Raw genomic sequence first — 23,855 nt, 5'->3', positions numbered from 1 at the left:
CTAAATGGTGAGATATTGAAAGGAATTGATGGATTTAACTTATTTCGAGGGTGCTGAATCCGAATCTGGATGATGCAACTCTTGCATCCTTGAGGATTTTGAGATATTCAAGATGGCCGCCAAAATGGCCGCCAAAACCGGAAATTCCCACGTATTTCCTTCTAAAAGGTGGGATATTGAAAACAATTGATGGTTTTAACCTATTTCGAGGGTGCTGAATCCGAATCTGGATGACGCAACTCATGCATCCTTGAGGATTTTGAGATATTCAAGATGGCCGCCAAAATGGCCGCCAAAACCGAAAATTCCCACGTATTTCCTTCTAAATGGTGTGAAATTGGAAATAATTGATGATTCTCCCTATTTGGAAGGTGCTGAATCCGAATCTGGATGATGCAAGTCATGCATCCAAGAAGTTTTTGAGATATTCAAGACGGCCGCCAAAATGGCTGTCAAAATGGCCGCCAATTAAAACCGGAAATTCCCATGTATTTCCGTCTGAATGGTGAGAAATTGAAAACAATTGATGGATCTACCCTATTTCTATGGTGTTAAATCCGAGTCTGGATGATGCAAACCTTGCATCCTTGAGGGTGTTGAGATATTCAAGATGGCCGCCAAAATGGCCGCCAAAATGGCCGCCAATCAAAACCGGAAATATCTATGTATTAGCTTTTAAATGGTGAGAAATAGAAAAACAGTTGATGGTTTTACTCTATTTCGAGGGTGCTGAATCCGAATCTGGATGATGCACCTCGAGATAGTCAAAATGGCCGCCAAAATGGCCGCCGAAACGGAAACTCCAATGTATTTCCTTCTTATAAATGGTGAGAAATTGATAACAATTGGTTTTCGTCAATGGCACAGTTTGAACTTGCTGTATATACAGTGAAACCAGCTCTACTGGATATCTTTGAGTTGGTACGATACAATTAAGTGTGCCAGCAATAATTAACCCTTCAAGACTACAGATGCGGTTGAATGATTGCAAGATTATGTTTCCTCTAGATATAATGGATAAGTTTTGAACACTAACAATTAATGGACAAGACATGTTCATCTAAATCATATTGTGATAGTGATGTAGAGAAGTGTACTGAAATTACCCAACATTACCTGCCTTAATCCATGAGCAGTTTTAATCTCTTTATCCATGAACACTCAAATTGGTTATTTGATTTATATTGGTGGTCTTGATGACATTGTTGAAGACATGAGTGGGACATTTTTATTGTTATGCTTCAATTTTTTCTTCAATATGATGTAACATTATGTATGTATATATGTTTATATAATCTATTACAAACACACACGAGGGGACGGACAAATCACAGGTAACGCGCCTTGGAAAAAAAAACTAAATAAAAATCAAACGACAACATGGAAGGTAATAGTTGATAATCCAGTACTTACGAATATCTAATCGCGCAGAGTGCTTTTGAAATTACCCTTTTTGATATCTACTATAGTGGTCATGGATGCAACCATTTCCAATGACCTAATCAGAATATGCGACAAGTTTCACAAGAATACGAGGCGAGACTCGTCAGAATACAAGACAAGTTTCAACACCAAATACCAACATGCCATAATTTAATTTTACTCTATTGATAGCCGAAAAGGATTAACTTTACATCTATGGAGCCATATTATTGGACACCACAAGCAATATTTCATAACAATTATGCATAAAGACATTTTCAATCGTATCTTTCTTTGCGTTTGTACGTTTCAGTATGATGTCAATATCACTTCTTCTTTTTTCCAGTACGTGTTAAAGTTCCGTTTGAGACATATCGGAATATCTCAGTATATTACAATACCATTGTGACTGTCATTTTGACTTTCAATAAATTTTGGCTGATTTGACTCAACGCTCAACTGAGTTGAATTCAAGAATACGAATTATTGCTTTTCACCCTGCATGGGTTTAATCTCCCGCTTCGCGTTGGAGCACAATACATGTACTTCACCATTTCAGTATAAGAACATTTTAAGGAGTTTTTGTTCATACAGGACATTTATAGATGTCCAAAAACCTTCAAAGACCTTCAGCACCCTCGAAATAGGGTAAGACCATCAATTTATTTAAAAAAATTTACCATTAAGAAAAAATATATTGACATTGGAATTTCTGCCACTTATTTTGGCTGTCATCTTGGACGTCTAAAAACCCTAAAGAATGGACGAATTTCAACAACTAAGTTTCGAGGGTGCTGAATAGGGCCTAAAATGTACCAATTTTTGAGTTATTTTGGCGGTCATCTTGGACATCTCAAAAAAAGAACACGAAAGTTGCATCAACCAGGTTCGGATTCAGCTCCCTCGAAATAGAGTGAAACCGCTACTTGTTTTAAATTTCACACCATTTAGAAGGTAATATAGGGCTCACATGGAAATTTTCGTTTTTGACGGCCATTTAGGGGCCATTCTGGCGGCCATCTTTATTATCTCAAAACCCTCAAGGAAGTAAGAGCTGTATACTGGAACTTCAAATTCAGCAAACTCAAAATAGTGTAAAACCACCAACTGTTTTATATTTTACACAATTTAGAAGGAAATAGGGGGTCTACATATGAATTTCCTTTTTTCGCGGTCATTTTTGGCGACCATCTTTATCAGCACACTCAAAATAAGATAAAAACCACCAATTGCTTTCAAATTGTCACCATTTAGAAGGAAATACATGGGAACTTCCGTTTTGGGCGGCCATTAACGGCCATATCGACTATCTCAAAATCTTCAACAATGCAGGAGTTGCACCATCTAGATTCTGATTCAGCACCCTCGAAATAGGGTAAAAAAATCAATTGTTTTCAATTTCTCACCATTTAGAAGGAAATACGTGGGAATTTTCGGTTTTGGTGGCCATTTTGGCGGCCATCTTGAATATCTCTAAAACTTCATGGATGCAAGAGTTGCATCATCCAGATTCGGATTCAGCACCCTCGAAATAGGGTAAAACCATCAATTGTTTTCAAAATCTCACCTTTTAGAAGGAAATACGTGGGAATTTCCGGTTTTAATTGGCGGCCATTTTTGCGGCCATCTTGAATATCTCTAAAACTTCATGGATGCAAGAGTTGCATCATCCAGATTCGGATTCAGCACCCTCGAAATAGGGTAAAACCATCAATTATTTTTAATTTCTCAACATTTAAAAGGAAATACGAAGGAATTTCTGGTTTTAATTGGCGGCCATTTTGGCGGCCATCTTGAATATCTCTAAAACTTCATGGATGCAAGAGTTGCATCATCCAGATTCGGATTCAGCACCCTCGAAATAGGGTAAAACCATCAATTGTTTTTAATTTCTCAACATTTAGAAGGAAATACATGGGAATTTCCGGTTTTAATTGGCGGCCATTTTGGCGGCCATCTTGAATATCTCAAAAACTTCATGGATGCAAGAGTTGCATCATCCAGATTCGGATTCAACACCTTCCAAATAGGGATAATCATCAATTCTTTTCAATTTCACACCATTTAGAAAGAAATACGTGGGAATTTCCGGTTTTGGCGGCCATCTTGGCGGCCATCTTGAATATCTCAAAACCCTCAAGGATGCAAGAGTTGCATCATCCGGATTCGGATTCGGCACCCCCGAAATAGGGTAAAACCATCAAAAAACATTGGGTGGACGGTAAAACAAGGTTCAGCCTCTGGCACCCAGACTACAAGACGAAGTTCGGAGACGAAGAACGCATTTCACCTTTCGTTGAATTACAAGCTTTATTTCACCGTAAAATTTTAAATGAGATACTCCAATTGACTTAGAATAGTTTAGGAAAGAATTCAATATTATAAACATGTATTTCTAGTTTCTCCATAATGCGCAAATCGAAATGAAATGAAAAGGAGGACTGATATTTTTCTATAATGCGCACACTTCCGCATGTTAGTTTTCTATCTTTTAATCTGGGATATTTTGATCTTTCAAATGAAGTACTCCACTAAAGCGTGTTCCAGCGTGCTTTTAAAAGACAAGTCCACCTTCATATACATAAGGATTGAGAGAATGCAGCAATATTAGTAGAACACATCAGTGAAAGTTTGAGGGAAATTGGACAATCTGTTCAAATGTTACAAATATTTTAAGTATCTGCGCAGTCACTGCTGGAAGAGAAGACTACTACAATGTATGATGTCACTTGCGTACAACTACATAAGGAAAATAAAAAGAGAATTTCACAAAACTTTACTTTTTGAATAAAGTGCACATTCGACTTGCTACTGACGTATGTTAAGGGTAATATTATTCCCCCTGCCTTCTGAAAGAGAGAAGTCGAGTATTCTTTTGTTATGCGAGAAATATGAAAATATGTTGAATTTTCTTTATTCTTTCTTTATATCGTTGTACTCATGTGACATCACAAGCTATAGTAGTCTTTTTATCTAGCCGTGACTGAGCAGAAACATCAAAAATTCATAACTTTTGAACGGATTGTCCGATTTTGCTCAAACTCTCACTGATGTGTTCTACTAATATTGCTGCATTCACTCAACCCACATGTCTATGAAGGTGAACTTGTCCTTTAAACTATTTGCTGTTAAAATTGTCAGTTTTACACAGCATTTTGATTCGCTGCTCCAATTCAAGGTACACAAATTCATTGTTGCCATATCACATTGAAAGAGAGAGCAAATTGCAGTAAGGGCAAGTATTTCTAGATGTGAGAGCGCTAGTCCCGATTATTGATGCTTTCTTTTGTCAAAGCACATGGGTAACACCTGTAGTTGAACGCATAACTTCTCGGCGGTGCCGCGCATGACTTCAAAGGAGAGCAGTAGTTATCTCTCCTTCTCTATACAGGGGGGCCCAAAAAGAATGATCTTTAATTTCAGCAATATTGTTGCAATTAATATGTCATCAATTTGCATACTGTTGGAAAGGCTGTTCTTTTTCCAACAGGATGACACCAAGTTCTTTAATTTCGGTTATTATATGTGTTAAATGATTTTAGGATCATTTTTGTCAACCCTTGCAATTTTCAAAATAGAAATATTATGATCATTTTGCACTCTCAGAGATACCGAAACCAGCGAGAATTCAGCTCGCCATAGAACCAGTAACATTCACAATGATATTCACAATGACATTCACATTATTAATAATGATAACGGACAATGACAATCACACCATCCGCCCCACATTCCACACATTGTGAACGCTACTGGTTCTATGGCAAGCCGAATTCTCGCTGGTTTCGGTATCTCTGAGAGTACATTATTTAATGATCATATTTTGAAAATTGCAAGGGTTGACAAAAATGATCCTAAAATCATAACACATTAACCAAAATTAAAGAACTTGGTGTCATTCTGTTGAAAAAAGAACGGCCTCCTTTACAGTACGCAAAATGATGACATATTTGCAACAATATTGCTGAAATTAAAGATCATAGGTGTTCCGTTCTTTTTGGCAACCCTGTATACCACCTCCCTGTCTAAACTATCCGCATTACTCAATAGTGCTGTTGTCAACAGTAGCACAAAAAGCACACACTCATTGATACATTATAAGGATGAATATGGTTGACACACATACGCACACACATACCGTACACACACACTTATAATTGCATGTGTCGCGGTTATGTGATTTCATACTACATAGTACATTGAAAGTGGCGATGCAGTATATCAAATCTGATACACCTAGGTCTAGTTATAAAATTACACCTACATATTGTAGTAACTGCATACTGATGAAAATCAATTTTTAACTACATGTATTTTACTACAATTCGGTATATGTTGTCATTAAACAAAACAGGAGGAAAGGAAAGAAAGAACGAAAAAAAGACAAAAAAAAAAAACAAGGACACGAATCAGCTCAATTCAAGATCGACGTATTCGAAAGTAAGATGTAACTGTACCAATTCGACTTCTTACTTGTAGGGCCTAAATCAATTTACTGCGGTGTTTCCTGCCACGCGTTCCATGCCGACGGCGGGCCGTTGGAGCTCCTGATGTTTCTGGTCTGCAAAATAACTCGCGTGCCACTAACTATGCCAAGTTGCCGCGCTCTTTTCTGAGGTTGTAGGCAATGTAGCAAGCCTGCCACGTTCCCGCTTCGTGGCTGGTGGGAGGTACTAGGTCAGTACGGATAGCAGTGGCGTACCGTGGGTCCAGACATTGGGGGGGGGGGGGGGGGCACCTCGTGGAAAAGTAATTTTGAGGGTGTGTGTGCTTGTGCGTGCGTACGTGTGTATGTGAGTGTGCCCGCGCTGTCAGTCTGCAAACTTAATGAGGACTACATTACATAACGGAATGTGATACATTCCAAAGCGCAGTCATTGAGCAACATTGTAAGTTTTCCTTATAAATATGGATTATGAAATGACGGTGTGTAACGACAAATTACTGGCAGCAACATCAGAAGAATATTGCATAACAATTGAATGCGAGCGAGCTTGTTTGACATTTTACAGTCCCAAAACTGCCGTTTGAAGCTGTATTTTTCGCTTTGGAAATTAAAGGGACTGTACAGTACTGGTTGAGGTGGGGATTCATGTTTTGAACATTCCTAAGTGAGATAATGAAAAGCCTCTTATGAAATATGAAAGAGCATGTAATTTTAAGAAGGATTCAACGTTTATTTGATGAAAATTAGTTTTCAAATGGCTGAGATATCCAAAAAAGTGCTAATAATAAAAGGCGACATGCCACAACTTTATTAGGATCTCTTTGTTTTACCTTGTTTTTGGATATCTCAGCCATTTCAAAACCGATTTTCATCGAATAAACTTTTGATACCCCTTAGAACTGCATGCTCTTTGACATCTCATAGAGTGATTTCTGAATATCTCGCAAAACGTTAAAAGCTAAATCCTCACCTCGACCAGAACTGGTTACACACCCTTTAAGGGGGGGGGGGGGGGACGCACCGGGCGCAACTGCTGTCAGTTACTAGCAGCCGCGACATTTAGAGAATGGCATAACGATTAAATGCGAGCGAGCGAAGCGAGCGAGCTTGAAACTCTTGGCATTTTACAGTCAAAAAATTGTCGTTCGTAGCTATATTTTTTCGCTTTGGAAATTAAGGGGGGCGCACCGGGCGCAACTGCTGGCAATTACTGGCAGTAACATCAGGAGAATGGCATAAAGATTAAATGCGAGCGAGCGAAGCGAGCGAGCTTGAAAATTTTGACATTTACAGTCCCAAAACTGCAGTTTGTAGCTATATTTTTTCGCTTTGGAAATTAAGGGGGCGCACCGGGCGCAACTGCTGGCAAAATTACTGGCAGCAACATCAGGAGAATGGCATAACGATTTATTGCGAGCGAGCTTGAAAATTTTGACATTTTAAAGTCCCAAAACTGCCGTTTGTAGCTATACTTTTTCGCTTTGGAAATCAAAAGGGGCGCATCGGGCTCAATTGCTGGCAATATTGCTGGTAGCAACATCAGGGGAATGGCTAAGCGATTTAATGCGAGCGAGCTTGAAAATTTCGGCATTTTACAGTCCAAAAACTGCCCCCCGGATCCGCCACTACTAGTCAAGGGTGTCGGTTTATGTTCATGATTGGGGGGAGGTATGACCAGCGAGGGGGGCGTCGAAGTGATCAAGCGGGGGAAGGATGTCCAAAATCTGCACTCAGAGCATCCCCTATACATTGTTTGTGTTTGTATGTGATTTTTTTTAATGTACATGGAAGAGTTAGGAAATAGCCCAGGTCAAGTCTTAAATATTATTGGCAATGCAAGGCATTTTAATATAGACTATATATAGTATGTCCTATGTAAAGCAACACTGCAAAATCAGTGATCCAGCTTTGATATACGTGTTGTATTTGTATAACGAAGCGTGAGGTACAAAGGTGTACATTCTACATCACATTGCGCAACATTGCAGCGACTCTTTTTGCCGTTCGGATGTTCTGAGTACACTGCTTAAATCCTGCTTGTATTCAGAATGCCAACCAGGAATCACGATGAATTACAATATTTTGTCGGCTCCGGGCTTTTTAAACAATGTTTAACACTATATACCTCTTTAATTATGGTTAAAAGAAATCTTAGAAAAATATCTTATTTCTTGATCACACTTTCATGTCGATTTCAAAAGCAGTTTACTAATCTTTGAATTACCATTTTGGTAGTTTTTTTTTTTTTTTTAAACCAGCGGATGGGGGGGGGGGGGCACTTGCCCCTCATGCCCCCCCCCCCCCTCCCCCCGTAGTTACGCCACTCACTGACGGATAGTGATGCTGGAGTCCGCAGCATGCGATTATTGTGGAAGCTGCTTGGCGTGGAGTCACGTTGTTGGAAAGCGCGTAGAATCCTATCGCGTCCTGCATATACGGCCAAAACGAACAATAATGGGGTCGAACTTGGTTGTCAGCTCCGGTGTTCCCAGCGGGGACCCTCCTGGGAAGCCTGTGGGCGTTGATGAGGGGTATGGTGCGCGTAGCTTCTTCCACCGGAATTTTTAGTAGCGTAGCAAATAGAGAAGCACTCACCGTAGACGTCCTCCCCTGCGGATTTGGGTTTCCCGTAGATTAGAAGATTCAGTTAGCGTTCGTGAATTTCAAAAAGCGTGAGCTTCTCATCCAGTTCACATTTGATTTTCTCCAGTTTTTTTATCACGTCAGGGATTCTGTTGTTTTCAATATCTCCAATCCGACTTGAGGCGTCCGTCGCGAGGTTTTTTAACAACTCATTTACAGTTTTTTTGATACCTGACATTTCAGTTTTCAGAGCGTAAACGTCAGATAGAAGGGTGTCCTGCTTCGAGTTGAGTTGCGCGTTGTTTGCCTCAGTAGCCGTCTTCATAGAAGTTCATACTGGTTATCAGAACAGCTATAGGTCGCTATTAGATGGCGCCGCGGGCGTGACCGAGACTGGAAAAGCATGGTCAAGTTCCAGGTTCGGAGCAGCTTCGCTGTCACTGGCTGTGTCAATTGAAGTGTCACCCGCGCAAAAACTGGAAATAAAACGGGGAAATCTGTAGAAAGAAATGCCCCATTTCTTCCTACAGATTTCCCCGTTTTATTTCCAGTTTTTGCGCGGGTATTCATGTTGATATATCCGGTCCTTTTCTGAAGGATGACATTAGCAGATTTCACTGTGCAGTTCGTTGATGCAGCACCACGTGTATAGAAAAGAAAGTAGTTAGAGAAAAAAAAAAAAATTCCGGGAGCTCACTTAGCTGCGTCCGTCTAGTCCGCCATGCTTATCGCTATCTTAAAAGAGGTAAATGAACCCGGAAGTGCCTATAGTAATACACGTAAAGTACAGCTTCGAAGATGGGGTTGGGTTGGAAAAATCATTCTAATTTTATGGAAAATCAATATGTGTCCGTATGCCTCCGGATTTTATAAGAGAGATACATTCTCAACACAGTATACGTGTTTTGATGAAAAAAGGACTTGCTCTAATGTGTCAAATATGTGCCTTAACATGAAGCCAAAATTGCCAAACAGGCATTCATGCATTCGTACTACATTATAAAGATTGCAGAAAGGTACAGTGTATACTCTTTGGTTTGGGAGTACTGATTTCACATAAAATATGTCACTTCTGGTAGTCGACCTCTTTGAAAATGGCTGCGGGTCGTTCATTGGCCCCGCTTCTACATGCGAGCACGCGCTCTATTACATATAGAACCTCTTTGGTTTACACTGAGAAAAAGCGGGGCTCGGCCGCGGCTCGGCCGCGGCCGAGACCACCTCCAGAGCGAGGCCAAATGCGAGGCCAAGTTTGGCCCCGCATTTGGCCTTTTGCGCGTTTGAAGCGGGGCTGGGCCGAGCCGCGGCCGAGCCGCGGCCGAGCCTCGCACTGTAAACGGGGTCATATTTCACATTCCTCGAGTAAAGCAATATTTCCATTCCATTACAAAACCATCAAAAATCTACCAAAAGTATGCATGAAATCGCACGATGACCAACATAAATGTAAAAAAAATCTCCCTACCGTGGAAGGGGGACACCCCCTCCCACCCCCCTCACACACCCTAGCACCCTAGCTCGCTACGCTCCCTCGCTTTGCGCCCCCCCCCCCCTTTACGGAATTCCTGGATCCTCCCCTGTGGATCCTCCCCTGTCCTATTCGTGGCAATATTGTTGCTCAATGACTGCGCATTGGAATGTCACATTCCGTTATGTATTGCAGTCCCCATTAAGTTCGCGGACTGACAGCACACACACACAAACACGCACGCACGCACAAGCATACACACCCTCAAAATTTCTTTTCCACAAGGTGCCCCCCCCCCCCCAATGTCTTGACCCACGGTACGCCACTGACAAAGTGATCAACCTGGAAGAGGTGGTTGATTATCTTCAGCGACACAAATCCTAGAAGGATGATGCTGAACTTGGTATATATAGATAATAAGTATAAGAACAGAAAACAAAAGAAAAGAAAAAAGGAAAAGGAAGAAGAAGAAGAAGAACGAAAAAAAACAAAAAAAAAAACATATCCTGAGGTCCGGTCTTCAATATTGCTGGCAGTTAATAGCTATAACGAAAGAATGTAGCTCTCTGAACATGAATAAAGCTACCAGCGGTGAACAGTCAGGAAATAAACGGGCTCGAAAATAGGCTGAATATCATCGTAAGATATCATTACCCACACTCAATGGATCATCTTTGGCCGTCCAGATCTATTAAACAAACATTTCAGGTTACAAAATACATGTACAGTGTGAACACAGGTGTCATTATAGGATTTCTTATTCATTTTCAAACTTTTTTCATTCAATTTCACAAATTTTTACTTCAATTTCGTCGCGGGATGTCGGGAATAGGCCAATCTTACTTTCAAATTCGTCTTTCGTCGTTCATTTTCAAATAAAGTCCATTCAGTTTAGTAATTTGGCATACATTTTCGTCATTTACAGTTCAGATTCGTCAGTCTCATTCGCAGCACTCAAAACAGCAGGATCGATTTCGTCTTTTGTCAATCATTTTCGTTAAATGTTCATTCATATTCATCTTATATCTCTATCCGGTGTGATTTCCCAGTCATTCATGTATTTTTTTCTGTAACAGTTCACATTTTACATTCAGGAGTTAACATACACACAAGTGTCCCCCCCCCCCACACACACACACAGAACCGCAGATACAGACACACATACTTGCAATCCGAGTAACACACTGATACAAACACGACGTACCGTCTAGCATACGACAACATCACCTGGCTAATTTGAATGAAAAATAATTATTCATGAAATTATGTGAACAAAAACGAATTTGATCTTCACATTCTGCGATCCGTCAGCGGGAGGGATGAATTTGAATGACAATCGACGATTTTGAATGCTATAAGGTCTTCGAAAATGTTTGACGAAAATGAATTACAATGACAATTGACGAAATTGAAGTTAGGATTTTCGTTACACATGCTTCTCGGGACGAAATTAAATGATAAATCTTTGAAATTAAATGACAAAAGTGCGAAAATGGACGGGGAAACCTATATTATTTATGAAAATGGGTTTAACGACAGCAGGCGCAGAATAACACGCCGTGTGGAAAAAAGATTACCCAACAACGACGGCAATTTAAGGGGCTGCAGGATTGCAAGTTGTTCGCTTGGATTACAAATACTTTTCTCATCTCTTGTTTGACAAGTAATACTTTGCCTATTCTCGCGTATACATTCAATACGCCTACGTAATTTTGTATAAAAAAGAAATTAAATCTATATATTTTATATAAATCCATTTACTCATTACGCGTTTTCACATCAGCCCGATGTTTCGAAATAGCGCGCTATTTTCTGACTTGGGAAATTTTCCCGATAGCGAGATAGCGCGCTATTTGATAATGTGAACACAAATTAGCGCGCTAATTGTATCGCTCTGATCGAGAAAATTTCTCGACTCCAACTCGGGAAATTTCTGAAATAGCGGGATAGTAGCGCGCTATTTGACCCCGTTTACAGTGCGAGGCTCGGCCGCGGCCGAGCCGCGGCCGAGCCCAGCCCCGCTTCAGTGAAAACGCGCAAAAGGCCAAATGCGAGGCCAAAATTGGCCTCGCATTTGGCCTCGCTCTGGAGGTGGTCTCGGCCGCGGCCGAGCCCAGCCTTTTCTCAGTGTAAACGCAAACTGGGCCAAATGCGCGGCCAGTTTTAGTCTGGCGTCCAAACCCTCTGCCTGTACTATTTCGCTATTCAGGATATTAACCCCTAAACGTCGAAAACTATAGTGTAGTTTAAGGTGGTTTTGTCCTGCAAACGATTTTTTCCTTCGGCAAAGGCCTTTGCCCGAACGGCGACTTCGTCGCCATGGAATTCAGTTGGCAAAGGGTCTGAAAACCAGGCTATACCAAATTGCGTTTGTTTACAAGCAGAGCGCCACTACGACAAAATACTGAAAGGTTTGAATTAAAAGCGCGGCCGAGCCCAGCAGTGTAAACGGACAAAATTGCGAGGCTCGGCCGCGCAATTATGGCCGGGCTCGGCCGCGGCCGAGCTGCGGCCGAGCCCGGCCCCGCACTGTAACCGGGGTCTTTGATAATGTAAAAACGACTCGAGAAATTAGCGCGATGAATCCCATCATGCCTAGTTAGCATGTGTGATCCGATCGATCGAGGCAAACTGCACACAAATCATGAGGAATTTTTGAGAGGGCACACACATTACTGAAGCTGTTTGCACATACTCAGCTGTCGAATTAGCTATTTAAAAGTTTTTAACTATTCGGGCTACCCCCTCTTCGGGCTGATGTGAATAAGAAATGAAATAGCGCTCTAATTCGCAATCGCGGAAAATATTTCGAGCTTGGATTTTTATCGGGCTGATGTGAAAACGCCTAATGATATATTATAAGGATGAATAATTATGGTTGACACACACACACTTACAATTGCATGTGTCGCGGTTATGTGATTTTGTACTACATTGAAAGTGGCGATGCAGTATATTAAATCTGATACACCTAGTCATAAAATTACACCTACAAATTAATAACTGCACATACTGATGAAAATCAATTCTTAACTACAATGTATTTTACTACAATTCGGTATGTTGTCAGTAAACAAAACAGGAGGAAAAGAAATAAATAAATAAAAAAGCACATTTTCATCTGGATTAATAAGAGAACACGAATCAGCTCAATTCAAGATGTATTCGAAAGTATTAAAGATGTAACTGCACCAATTCGATTTCTTACTTGTGGATCAATTTACTGTGGTGTTTCCTGACAGGCGTTCCACGCCGACGGCGGGAGGTTGGGACTACTGATCCATGGTTCTGGTCTGCAAAATAACTCGCGTGCCACTAATTATCCTGGTTGCCAAGATGCCGCGCTGTTTTCTGAGGTTGTAGGCAATGGTAGCAAGCCGTTCCCGCTTCATGGCTGGTGGGAGGTCAATACGGATAGTGATGCTGGGAGTCCGCAGCATGCGATTATTGCGGAAGCTGCTTGGCGTGGACGTTGTTGGAAAGCGCGTAGAATCTTATCGCGATCCTGCATACGGCCGAACAATAAGGCTGCGTTCACATAGAAGTATAGGGTATTCGCTATTCGCTATTCGCTATTCGCTATTCGGGCACCCAGTACACCCAGCACCCGCGCCGTCAACTCACCATCCCATGCAGTGAGGATTTCTTCCTCCTACATCCCAGCAAATCTTATTAACAATTTCTAAACTGCATCAGAATGTCAGTCTACATGCTTATTTTTGCTAAAGGGCAAATTCAGACCAAACTTGTCATTATTTCATAAACGAGAGACGGTATACGCTGCAAGAAAATCGAACAAGCTCGATTCCCACTATGCTATACTATTCTATGCTATTCGGTGCTTTCGAATAGTGCTCTCCTATGTGAACCGGTGTGAGGAAATCCTATCGTTCGATTCAAGCTATTCGCGTGCCCTCAAAAAACGAGCCCGAATACCCGAATAGTATACTTCTATGTGAACGCAGCCTAATGGGGTCGGACTGGTTGTCACGTCCGGTGTTCCCAGCGGGGACGTGGGCGTTGATAAGGGGTATGATGGGCGTAGCTTCTTCCATATGAATTTTTAGTAGCGTAGCAAAACTATCACCGTAGACGTCCTCCCCTGCGGATTTGGGTTTCCCGTAGATTAGAAGATTCAGTTAGCGTTCGTGAATTTCAAAATATGTGAGCTTCTCATCCAGTTCACATTTGATTTTCTCCAGTTTTTTTTATCACGTCAGGGATTCTGTTGTTTTCAATATCTCCAATCCGACTTGAGGTGTCCGTAGCGAGGTTTTCCAACTCATTTGCAGTTATTTTAACATCTGACATTTCAGTTTTCAGAGCGTAAACGTCAGGTAGAAGGGTGTCCAGCTTCGAGTTGAGTTGCGCGTTGTTTGCCTCAGTAGCCGTCTTCATACTGGTTATCAGAACAGCTAGGTCGCAATTAGATGGCGCCGCGGGCGTGGCCGAGACTGGGGACGCATGGTCAAGAGTTCGGAGCAGCTTCGCTGTCACTGGCTGTGTCAATTGAAGTGTCACTCATGGGGGCATTTCTTCCTACAGATTTCTCCGTTTTATTTCCAGTTTTTGCGCGGGTATTCATGTTGATAACTGGTCCTTTTCTGAAGGATGTCATAAGCAGGTTTCACTATGCAGTTCGTTGATATACTTACAGCACCACGTGAAATGGTAGAAAAGAAGGTAGTTACAGAAAAAAAAAAAAATCAGGGAGCTCATAAGCTGCGTCCGTCTATAGTCCGCCATGCTTATCGCCATCTTAACAGATGTAAATGAAATTCATTGGAACACCTGGTGGGATATTCATGAAATGATCGATTTTTTAGGAACATAGAATCAAAAATAGACGGAAGCAAATTATTGCTATACTTGTACATAAATTGCCCTAAACTAAACAAAAACAAATCGGTAATCTTTAAGAACTTGTTAGAGGCAAACAACATTGTATGAGAACGTACGGGGGAATAACAGGTAACGCGGAGAGCTTTCTTTTGCAAAAGGGACACTCTTTCTTATAAATTCCGATGCGTGTTGCCCCAAGCTAAAACTCCATAATTAAGATGAGGCAATATTAACGACGAATATAACATAAGTAATGATTTTTGTGGAATATGAAATTTCAATCTATTTGTAACGCCTATATTACGCGAATTATGTTGCAAACATTATCAGCATGTGATTTCCAGGAAAGTTTGTCACCTACAATGACACCCATGAATTTGATATGACTGTGATACTCTTTGTAGATGAGAATCATCTAATACTATATTAATTTTGTACTTAAACTATCAACAGTATTACTAAAAAGCATCTATTTCGTTTTTTGATCATTGAGTGATAGCTTATAGGCTCTGACCCAGTTTGTCACTTTATTCAATTCAGTACTGATTTTGTGAACGAGAAAATCAATATCAAGAAAATCAATATCAACGAGAAAATCAATAACAAACTGAAACTATAATTACGCATAATGAGTATTCAAAGAAATGTTAACACCACTTGACTGCCTACATCATACTTTCATTCCTTGAACAGCTAGCAATTTCGTTTCGAACAAATGAATGACATATTGCTCAAATTTTGGCACGAACTAAGTAGCACATTTTTTATGAATAGCATTCGGTCCATATTCCTCGTAGTCTCTCTTCGAGACCCACATATATTTATTGTTGAAGAACGAGAGAGAGGCCAGGATAGAACCTCCGGCCCAGGCAAGGAATCCTCTCTCTGGACGTGACACGACACGGACTCTTCTCCTGGGGTCGAAGACTAGATGCTCGAGTCGGTGCGACAACCCCTCCGTCAAGGAGGTGCCTCCGGAGAGGACAATGTTGGAGTAGAGATCCCCGCGGAGGCTGACGTCGCACTTGTTGATGCTGCGCTTTACGAGTTCGTGGATGCCCGGGTGGTCGAACCCGGCAAGTCGCGGTTGGAAGAGCGGCTCGGTGGCGAGGAATCGCTCCTTGCCAAGAGCGATGATGTCGCCGTTTGGGAGAACATGTCTTCTCTCAATCGAAGTCGAATCGGAACGCTGCTCGTCTCCAAAGTACAGAGGGACGGCACAAAACTTTTCTTTGATTTCCCTGACAATCTCCCACTCTCCTGTTGGTATTTAGATAGGATATTCACTCCAAAAATAAATGAACTTCAAAACAAAACGAAAATATTCCCTACATAACGATACAAAATGACAAAAATGACAAAAAAAAATATGACATTTTGAATTTTCACATTTTATACGGTATTATCAGAGCTAACGTATGTTTGTTCTCTTTTATTTTGGGTGGATTTAAGACAAGTTTTACATATACAGCTGAAATATGAGATTTTTGTCGGTTCTAGAATCGAACAAGAATTTGTAAGAGCATGACATCATCAACTTGCTCATATGAAAATTCATAAGGACTGGACAAGAAATGTTTTCCGAAAAAAGAAATGTGAAATTTCAAAATGTCATATTATCTTCCTTATTTCTTATCCGACTTATGTCATTTTTGTATAGTTCTGTAGGATTTTTTTCTCTCTTTCTTTTGAAGTTTATTTATATTTCGGGTGGAAAAAGACATGTTCCGAATACACGCAGTATTTTGCGGTGTCTCTATTTTCGCGAAAATTGCGAGTCGATCGACCGACATTTGCAAAATCAACAGCCCGAGGAAATATGTCTTTTCTCACATAAATGCGATGTTTATTGTATTCAAGGTGGGAAATCACTAATATTTCTCTTTAAAATTGAAAAGAATACTTTCTCATTCCGTCAGTGTGCTTTATGATCGCCGATTCTATACCATTTGCGAAATGATCTCTCAAGTGCCAAAACATAATATGTGGTATACAGTTCTCTCTGCTATCTGCCAACATGGCCAAGAAGGTAACTGCGTTCGATCGTTTGTTTGTAAGCAACCTTAAGATCCCAATAACCGTCTGCGATTTAAAAAAAAAATGTAACTGAAAAGGACGAATCAAATCTTATTACTGCTCTAAGGATTCTGAAATTCATCGATAGATAGATGGACATTATTTTTGTATTGATAATCATAGACAATGATAAATTCCCGACGATCCTAAACAATACTTTTTCTGGGGTTTTTTATAGAGCCTTAGATAGCGGCAGTATTTGATTTGATTTGATTTGATTTGATTTGATTTGATTTATTTCTGCATTCAGTCAAATATGAATTGAATACAAATTTCAAAAACACAAAGACAAAGAATAACAAGTGCAGTGATCTGGTGATATATACGATAATATAACAGCATACACAAACAGATACACACAAGCAATTGCATTGAGCAATGTACGTATATTATGAGGCATACACAGAAACATAAAATGAAATAATATAGGATTTTTCAGTAAATGACAGAGATAATTGAATGCAGAAGACCGCCATCGTGAGCGATTAAAGCTTGAAATGGATGGGGCCTCATAAAAAGACTATCCGGCGACACAACTCTCTTGGAGGAAATTAAGTGATCAGGTGGGTGCAATGCAGTTGCAGGTGTGGGTGCAAAATGCAGTTGAAGGAAGAATATAGAGATTGAATAAATATAACAGTCATTCACCAAAAATATATATTATCGTAACGTAATGAGTGGGGAGCATTAATACCGCTTAAGTGAAGTTTTCAAAGAACAATGTAATGGTATGAAGTACATAACAGTGATTACATACCCGTTGTCGAGAACGAATATTCTCCCTGGTTGAGAAGATTCATCAGGTGGTTCGTCAAATCTCGTCCACCGAAGTGAACACGCTGAACGGCTTGGTGGATGATGAAGCCTTCGTAGACGGGTACGATGTCCGTGACGCTGTCGCCTATATCAACCACGAGTGAACAACTCCCCCAGCGATCCCAGGTCGCGTAGTGGGACAAGACGGCCTGGTTAACCATGTGTACTCCACACGCTTCAAACTTCTCAAACAGGATCTGTCATTACGTCAGCAAGTCAACAGAAGAAGCCAAAGCCCAAATATAAAACAAGTAGATTTTGTTTTAGTAAAAACAACAATATTAGTAGAACACATTAACTTATGAACGTTTCAGGAAAATCGGACGATTCGTTCAAAAGTTGTGAATCTTTGAAGCTTCTGCACGTGTTGTCATACATTGCTGGATATAGGAGACTACTACAGTTTATGACGTCAATTTGGACCCAAATATTATTGACACTTCTAGCATAATGAAAAAGCTTTTGAGCTGCCTCATTCAGAAAAGAAGGGGGATAATATTATCATTAACATAATGCCAGAAGTCGATTGAAATCAATGATGTGCACTTTTCATGAAAATGCATTATTTTATATTTTCCTTATATTTCTCTTTTTTTTTCGGATCAACGGACCTTGATTTATTTTCGGATTACTAAACCTCGGGAATAACTAACTTTTATATTTCATTATCGCATGTAAGAACGTTCGGAACCTAATTATTTCATCGTTGGATTATAACGAACCTTTCGAATGACGTCACAATTAATGTTCGGATTAATCAATATTTTATCTTTGGATTACCGAACATCCAGGCATACGAAATGTGTATGTTTTGGGATAACGAACTTTTGGAATCTACGAACTTTTTCATATCAGGATTAACGAACCTTTGGCCTGACGAACATCATCCTGTCATTATATCTATACCCAACAGTCAGAAGGTGACTGGGATACACCCTCATACTGCGTGAGGAAGATCACAAAATGACTTGGAATTGTAAAGAATATCCTCATCCCAATGTGACATAAAAATTATGATATAGAGGAGTCTACCCATAAACAGCATAAACAAACTGACGTAAGCCGGTATATACCTGGGCCATTTTGGCTCTGCTATCCCACGGGTTGAGCGGAGCGTCGCTGAGTAGAATAGGAAGCTCTTCGAGGTTCACGTGGAGTTCGTGGTCCAACGTGTGCCGCCAAATCGTCTCCATGGCGTCCCAATCAGTGATGATGCCGTGGTTGATGGGATAGGACAGATTCAAGAGATCTCTCCTTCTCTGGGCGTCATGTCCGACATAATATTCCCGAACTGGTAGCTTACTCGACTATTGATATTCGACCACGAAAAAAACTGTCAGAACCCTCGCGATCGTGAAGCATTTGCGTTATTGAATAGAAAACGGATAATTATAATTAAAAGCTTCCCGGAAAATATTGGTATACACAGGCCTCAAAAGAGTGAATAATATTATAACAATTTATAAACTCATTTTTCAAAGTTAAAAGATAAAATCGGAAATTGATACAATACAAAATTTAGTTTTTGATAAACATATTGAGATATCCATTTTAAGGACAAGTGATGTAGAGAATTATGAAAGCGTATAGGCGTAATATACCATTAAATAACTTTAATTCCAGGACTAGATATTTCGTGACAGGCATATTATATGCAAGCAACGTTATACAGAAATGCCAATTTGTATATACCCGCAACTTCAGCTTGCCGACAACGGACGAAAATACGGCACTCGGGTGGTCGCTCCCAGCTAGCCCGGCCTTCAACACGCCTGACCCGTTGTCGATGACCACGGCACATTTCTCCACATCGTCGTCCATCTCAAGTATTTTCAGCTGAGACAATGGTCAAGAGAAATTATGCAGGTACGGTAAAGATCTTGGCCTTATACCTACTGCGCAAGTTTGAAAATAAAGTCCATATGCCATATCCATATCCCATTATACCTTTGTGCATGGGGGAATATAATATTATGATAAGAATAGATATGAAAATACATGTAAAATGAGGAAAAGTTGTCAAACACTGCTCCTGCTCGTCATGAAACAAAACAAACATGACAACAGAGCTACAGATGTTGGAAGTGTTCAATGTTTTCAAGAAAAAAAGTGACACTGCACCTATCGACACACTGCACTATGCAAATTTGTACAGGTGATGATATTAGTAACGCTGTTTAACAACTATCTCATCGACTTGCACAACAACTTGTTAATATAATCAATATTTATGCATTTTTAGATACCGTCGTTTATAGGAACATTAAACCGCTCAACCTTTAAAGTGATAAGTTCTAAGTTTTGTCACCCTTCAACAAATGTTCAATATTGTGATGGGACATGTTAAAATTGTTTTTTTTTTATATAATTTCTTGTATTCCATGACAGCGTGAAATGTGAAAATTCTCGCGAAGATGAATTAAATGTGTTTGTACTACAATGGTAATAAAGTATGCAATATTCTGTAACAACAGCATTGTAGTATAGGTCCCATCACGCGCATTATCATACAGGTACATGCATTATCGCAGTGATATAGAGGGTACTCATAGTACCAGCAGGGACGGATCCAAGAATTCCATAAGGGGGGGGGGGGGTGCATAAAATGTTTCTGTTGCCACTTCTGGGTTTCATTTCATTTTTTTCTTTTTATTTCTTTTGTTTTAACACTGCACAGGCTTATTGGAGAGGTTTATCAACCAGCAAATTTAAGGCAGATGTATGTCGATAGAGGCAACATTTTTTATCACGTATTATGTGAAAGTGTTGTTGTTGTTTTTGTTTTTGTTTTTCATCGCCTCGAATTCAAATATCACAGATTGAAAGTGGAGACAGTGGTGTGACGGACGCACTTGCGAATTAGGGAATTCACGTTTCCGTATTATTGAGATACAGGATGTAGAGGGAATGCAAGGATGGCACAAATCTCCGGCTTCTCGGTCCGAGGTAGATTATTCATTTGAAGAAACGGAATATTGTGTACGTATGGGAGTTTTTAACAGTAATGATAGATGGACATGGCTGCGCACCCGACTTAGTGAGTTTGTAAATTTTGTAGGTGTGTATAGTGTACAACAAACTATCCTTGCATTGTCAATGAAATACACCGCAGTCAATATTGAAAAAATACAATTATTATATAAAAATTATTCTTGCCTGCATGTTCTTTATGACGAGCTAAAACTTACCTATTGGTGGAGAAAAGAAAAATGACTCTTACACCCTCCTTCAGCCTTTATTGTATCAACTTGCTGTACACTCGAATATCATTCTGCATGCAGCAGCTTGGAGAAATAAACGCACGGAAGACATTTTGGTGAAAGTGCAGAGTTTATATGCATTCTATATACATGTAATATCACGCATATGATTTATAAGGTCAACACTAGTGCGCTGGAATATAGAAAAACATCCCCTTTAGGGAATACTGTACAAATGTACTAGTAAATGCCCAAACACATATTCTTATCACTCACTTAATGACCTGCACTCGGCTTCTTGTAACCGTACTCACATGATCACGCTGCTGTATTTTAGTGTACAATGTATAAACGTGCGGATCCGCACGATTATGTTCCTGTTCCGGAGAAGGTTCGGGGGGGGGGGGGATACCCGTTCGATTAGCCTCTCCCGACATGCGGTTTCTGTATTGTGTAATAGCCCTTATTAATTAATTCTGTTCATTTCATTTTTACTTTCGCTTCAATATTTATGTCATGATTTGCTTTGTATGTGTGTGTGGGGGGGGGGGTGCGTGTGGTGGGAGCTGGACCATAGGCACTCAAAATCATACTCTGTCATCACGTCATCAAGCAAAACAAACATCTGTCTACTCTTTTCCACGAATGGGATCTCCCCTTTTGATTTTTTTTTTTTTTTGATGAAAAAAAAATGCCATGGTAACGCTATGTTTCTCTTATTAATTTTGTCCAAGGAAATACAATGTACATGAATAGCTTTGTCCACCTGGAATACTTATATCAGAATCACATTACATGGTCGATACCATAGTCGTGTTTGAAAACTTGAAAAGAAAAGAGAATATAATCCTACTGTATATACTGTATATTCATTTCTTTCCAATCAAATCTGATTTGCTGCATTTCTGACTCTGAGAAATTCAAGCATTCTTTGAATTCCTATTTTTCTATTTTGCTTGTCTGGTGTTCTACATAATAGAGTGTATTCCTGTTGAAAAGAAGCCCTCGGGAGCGGCAGTTCTCTTTTATTATATCAAAATTTGTTATAACTGAATAGTATAGTGTATGAAGATATATACACGGTGTCAATGATAAGTTTGGGACCTGAATTTTGATATCTTTGTAACCAAGAACCTGTATAAGAGTCCATTAAAACGGGAGTGCACTACCATACTAATTTGGTTACCTTGCAGTGATTATGTTTAAATGGGACAGAATGCAACTTACAATGGAGTATGTAATACCCTTGCGATACATTTCATGATTATTACAGTATGCACATATCCATATACATACATTCATACACATACATTCAAATACTTACATTCATTATGATGGTACTATTATTTAATACTCATGGTACAGCATGAAATTAGAACAAACTGACATAGAAATAAAATACAGTACGAAACTTTTTAATCATTTTTCAATTGCTATGCCACCATCTACTGGTATGTACATATCCATCCATCCAATCATAACATGTATATAAATATATATACATACATACATACATACATTATACATATTTACAAAAAACATACATACAAACATAATACATTCATGTCTTCAATCTTACACAAAATAAGAAGTTAATGCATGTAAATGTATGTACACTGTCATATCACCACTCATTTTATGTTCTTTGTACTCAGCGGGAATAACGACTAAACTTTGGCTACACAACATAGACTTGTAGCTATACAGTCTATCTATTTTCCTATACAAATATGAATAGAAATAAAGATAATACGAAATGAATAAACTGCTATGACTCGGTCTTTAGGCACAACATTTTGTAACAGTGAGCAAATGGGGAAAGTTACAACACAATCAAACGCCCTAAGGTGTTTACCGTCAGATTGTCGAGTAATGAATTGGCATAGTATGCTGACCACAAGTTTTACCCTTGACATTAGCAACATCTGCATGCAGCAAGGGTCCAGAATCATACTGAATATGGTGGAACCTCATTTTAATGAGGTCAAATGTAATGAAACCTTATAACAAGGTGATTTCATAGGTCCCACCTCTTTACAAAATAATATTCGCTTTCATAGCCCCTGATACAGTGCAAAACTTGCTACAACAAAGTAATTGCCATGGTTTGTAGGTTCTCGTTATAATGAGGTTCCCACATACTGTAAGACACAGGGAAGTCAATGGCAAAGTTGTTCTAGGCAATCCTTCATAATGTTTTCACTATATTTCGCACTTAATGGTATGGTTTCTGCATGCATCAGCAGGGGTATTTAAATATCCTCTCTACTTCTATCACACCAGTCTCAAGATCACTGAAGGGATGGGGGTTCCCCACCATCACTGAGGCCTTGAATTCCCCTCAGAGTAATCTGATTAACCCATTAGTAACTGATCCGCCTGAAACGCTTGTCTTATTACTCCCTAACACACCCTAAACCCCCTGTCTGTTTTTTCCCTTTTTTTTTATAGTTTTATGCTCTACCATTCAAATTGTTTTCATATAGAATATATATTTATGTAATTTGAAAGAGGCCAAAAGTCAACAAAAGTATGTCAGAATTACTTCTGTGACACACCATTCTCTTGAAGTATCAATGGGCTTTTTAAATACTTCTAATATCAGACAAAAATAAACATGAAGTGAGCTATTTTGCATAATTCAGAAAGTTGTCAAGATGAGAGTATTATTTCTGTACCTTCAGGGAACAACAGGCCATCATGTACTAGAGAATCTACAGTTCCTAAAGAGTCAAATGGTTCAACGTCTACACCATGAATCAGTTCCTACTGGCAAGCTAACTTCTGGCTGATTCTTGAAAAGAGTGGCTAAAATCCATATTTTTATTGACACATAGTGTCTCAAATGGCACAGCCTCTCATTTGCATCCACCCTCAAAAGTCTCAGTAACTTCTATCAACAAACACATTCACTCATCAAGGCACTTTAATGAATACATTGTACATCTAAAGCTTGCCTCTAGCTGTTCTTATTGTTTGAGAAGCAATGATGTGCAAATGA

At 39.7% G+C, this 23,855-nt stretch overlaps 2 protein-coding genes across 2 annotated transcripts in view; both read right to left on the bottom strand.

Annotated features, from left to right (window-relative positions):
* LOC140234292 (dual specificity protein phosphatase 23-like) overlaps positions 1-13,241 on the bottom strand; it is a 50,307-nt gene extending 37,066 nt beyond the window's left edge. The window contains exon 1 of the mRNA XM_072314355.1: positions 13,129-13,241. The gene's annotated coding sequence lies outside the window, so the exon portion shown is untranslated. The remainder of the gene's footprint in view (positions 1-13,128) is intronic.
* LOC140233757 (uncharacterized) lies at positions 13,193-23,553 on the bottom strand. Its single transcript, XM_072313856.1, has 7 exons — positions 23,533-23,553; positions 19,347-19,490; positions 18,728-18,961; positions 17,596-17,851; positions 15,522-16,022; positions 14,230-14,416; positions 13,193-13,376 (listed from the first exon to the last, which is right to left on the bottom strand). The coding sequence occupies exons 1-7, from the start codon at positions 23,551-23,553 to the stop codon at positions 13,193-13,195; spliced, it is 1,527 nt and encodes a 508-aa protein (XP_072169957.1).
* Between the last annotated feature and the right edge of the window lie 302 nt (positions 23,554-23,855).

The sequence above is a fragment of the Diadema setosum genome, chromosome 10 (assembly GCF_964275005.1).
Source record: "Diadema setosum chromosome 10, eeDiaSeto1, whole genome shotgun sequence".
NCBI classification, from domain to species: domain Eukaryota; kingdom Metazoa; phylum Echinodermata; class Echinoidea; order Diadematoida; family Diadematidae; genus Diadema; species Diadema setosum.
The sequence above is the reverse complement of the archived record's forward strand: the minus strand, read 5'-3'. Positions and strand labels throughout refer to the sequence as shown.

Bases quoted from the DNA above. Each gene is read 5' to 3' on its own strand.
- LOC140233757 (XM_072313856.1), bottom strand. From the start codon at position 23,553: ATGGCCTGTTGTTCCCTGAAG. The intron at 19,491-23,532 runs GTACAGAAATAA...CCATTGTCTCAG, and splicing joins TGGCCTGTTGTTCCCTGAAG to CTGAAAATACTTGAGATGGA. The intron at 17,852-18,727 runs GTATATACCGGC...ACGTAATGACAG, and splicing joins GCAGAGCCAAAATGGCCCAG to ATCCTGTTTGAGAAGTTTGA.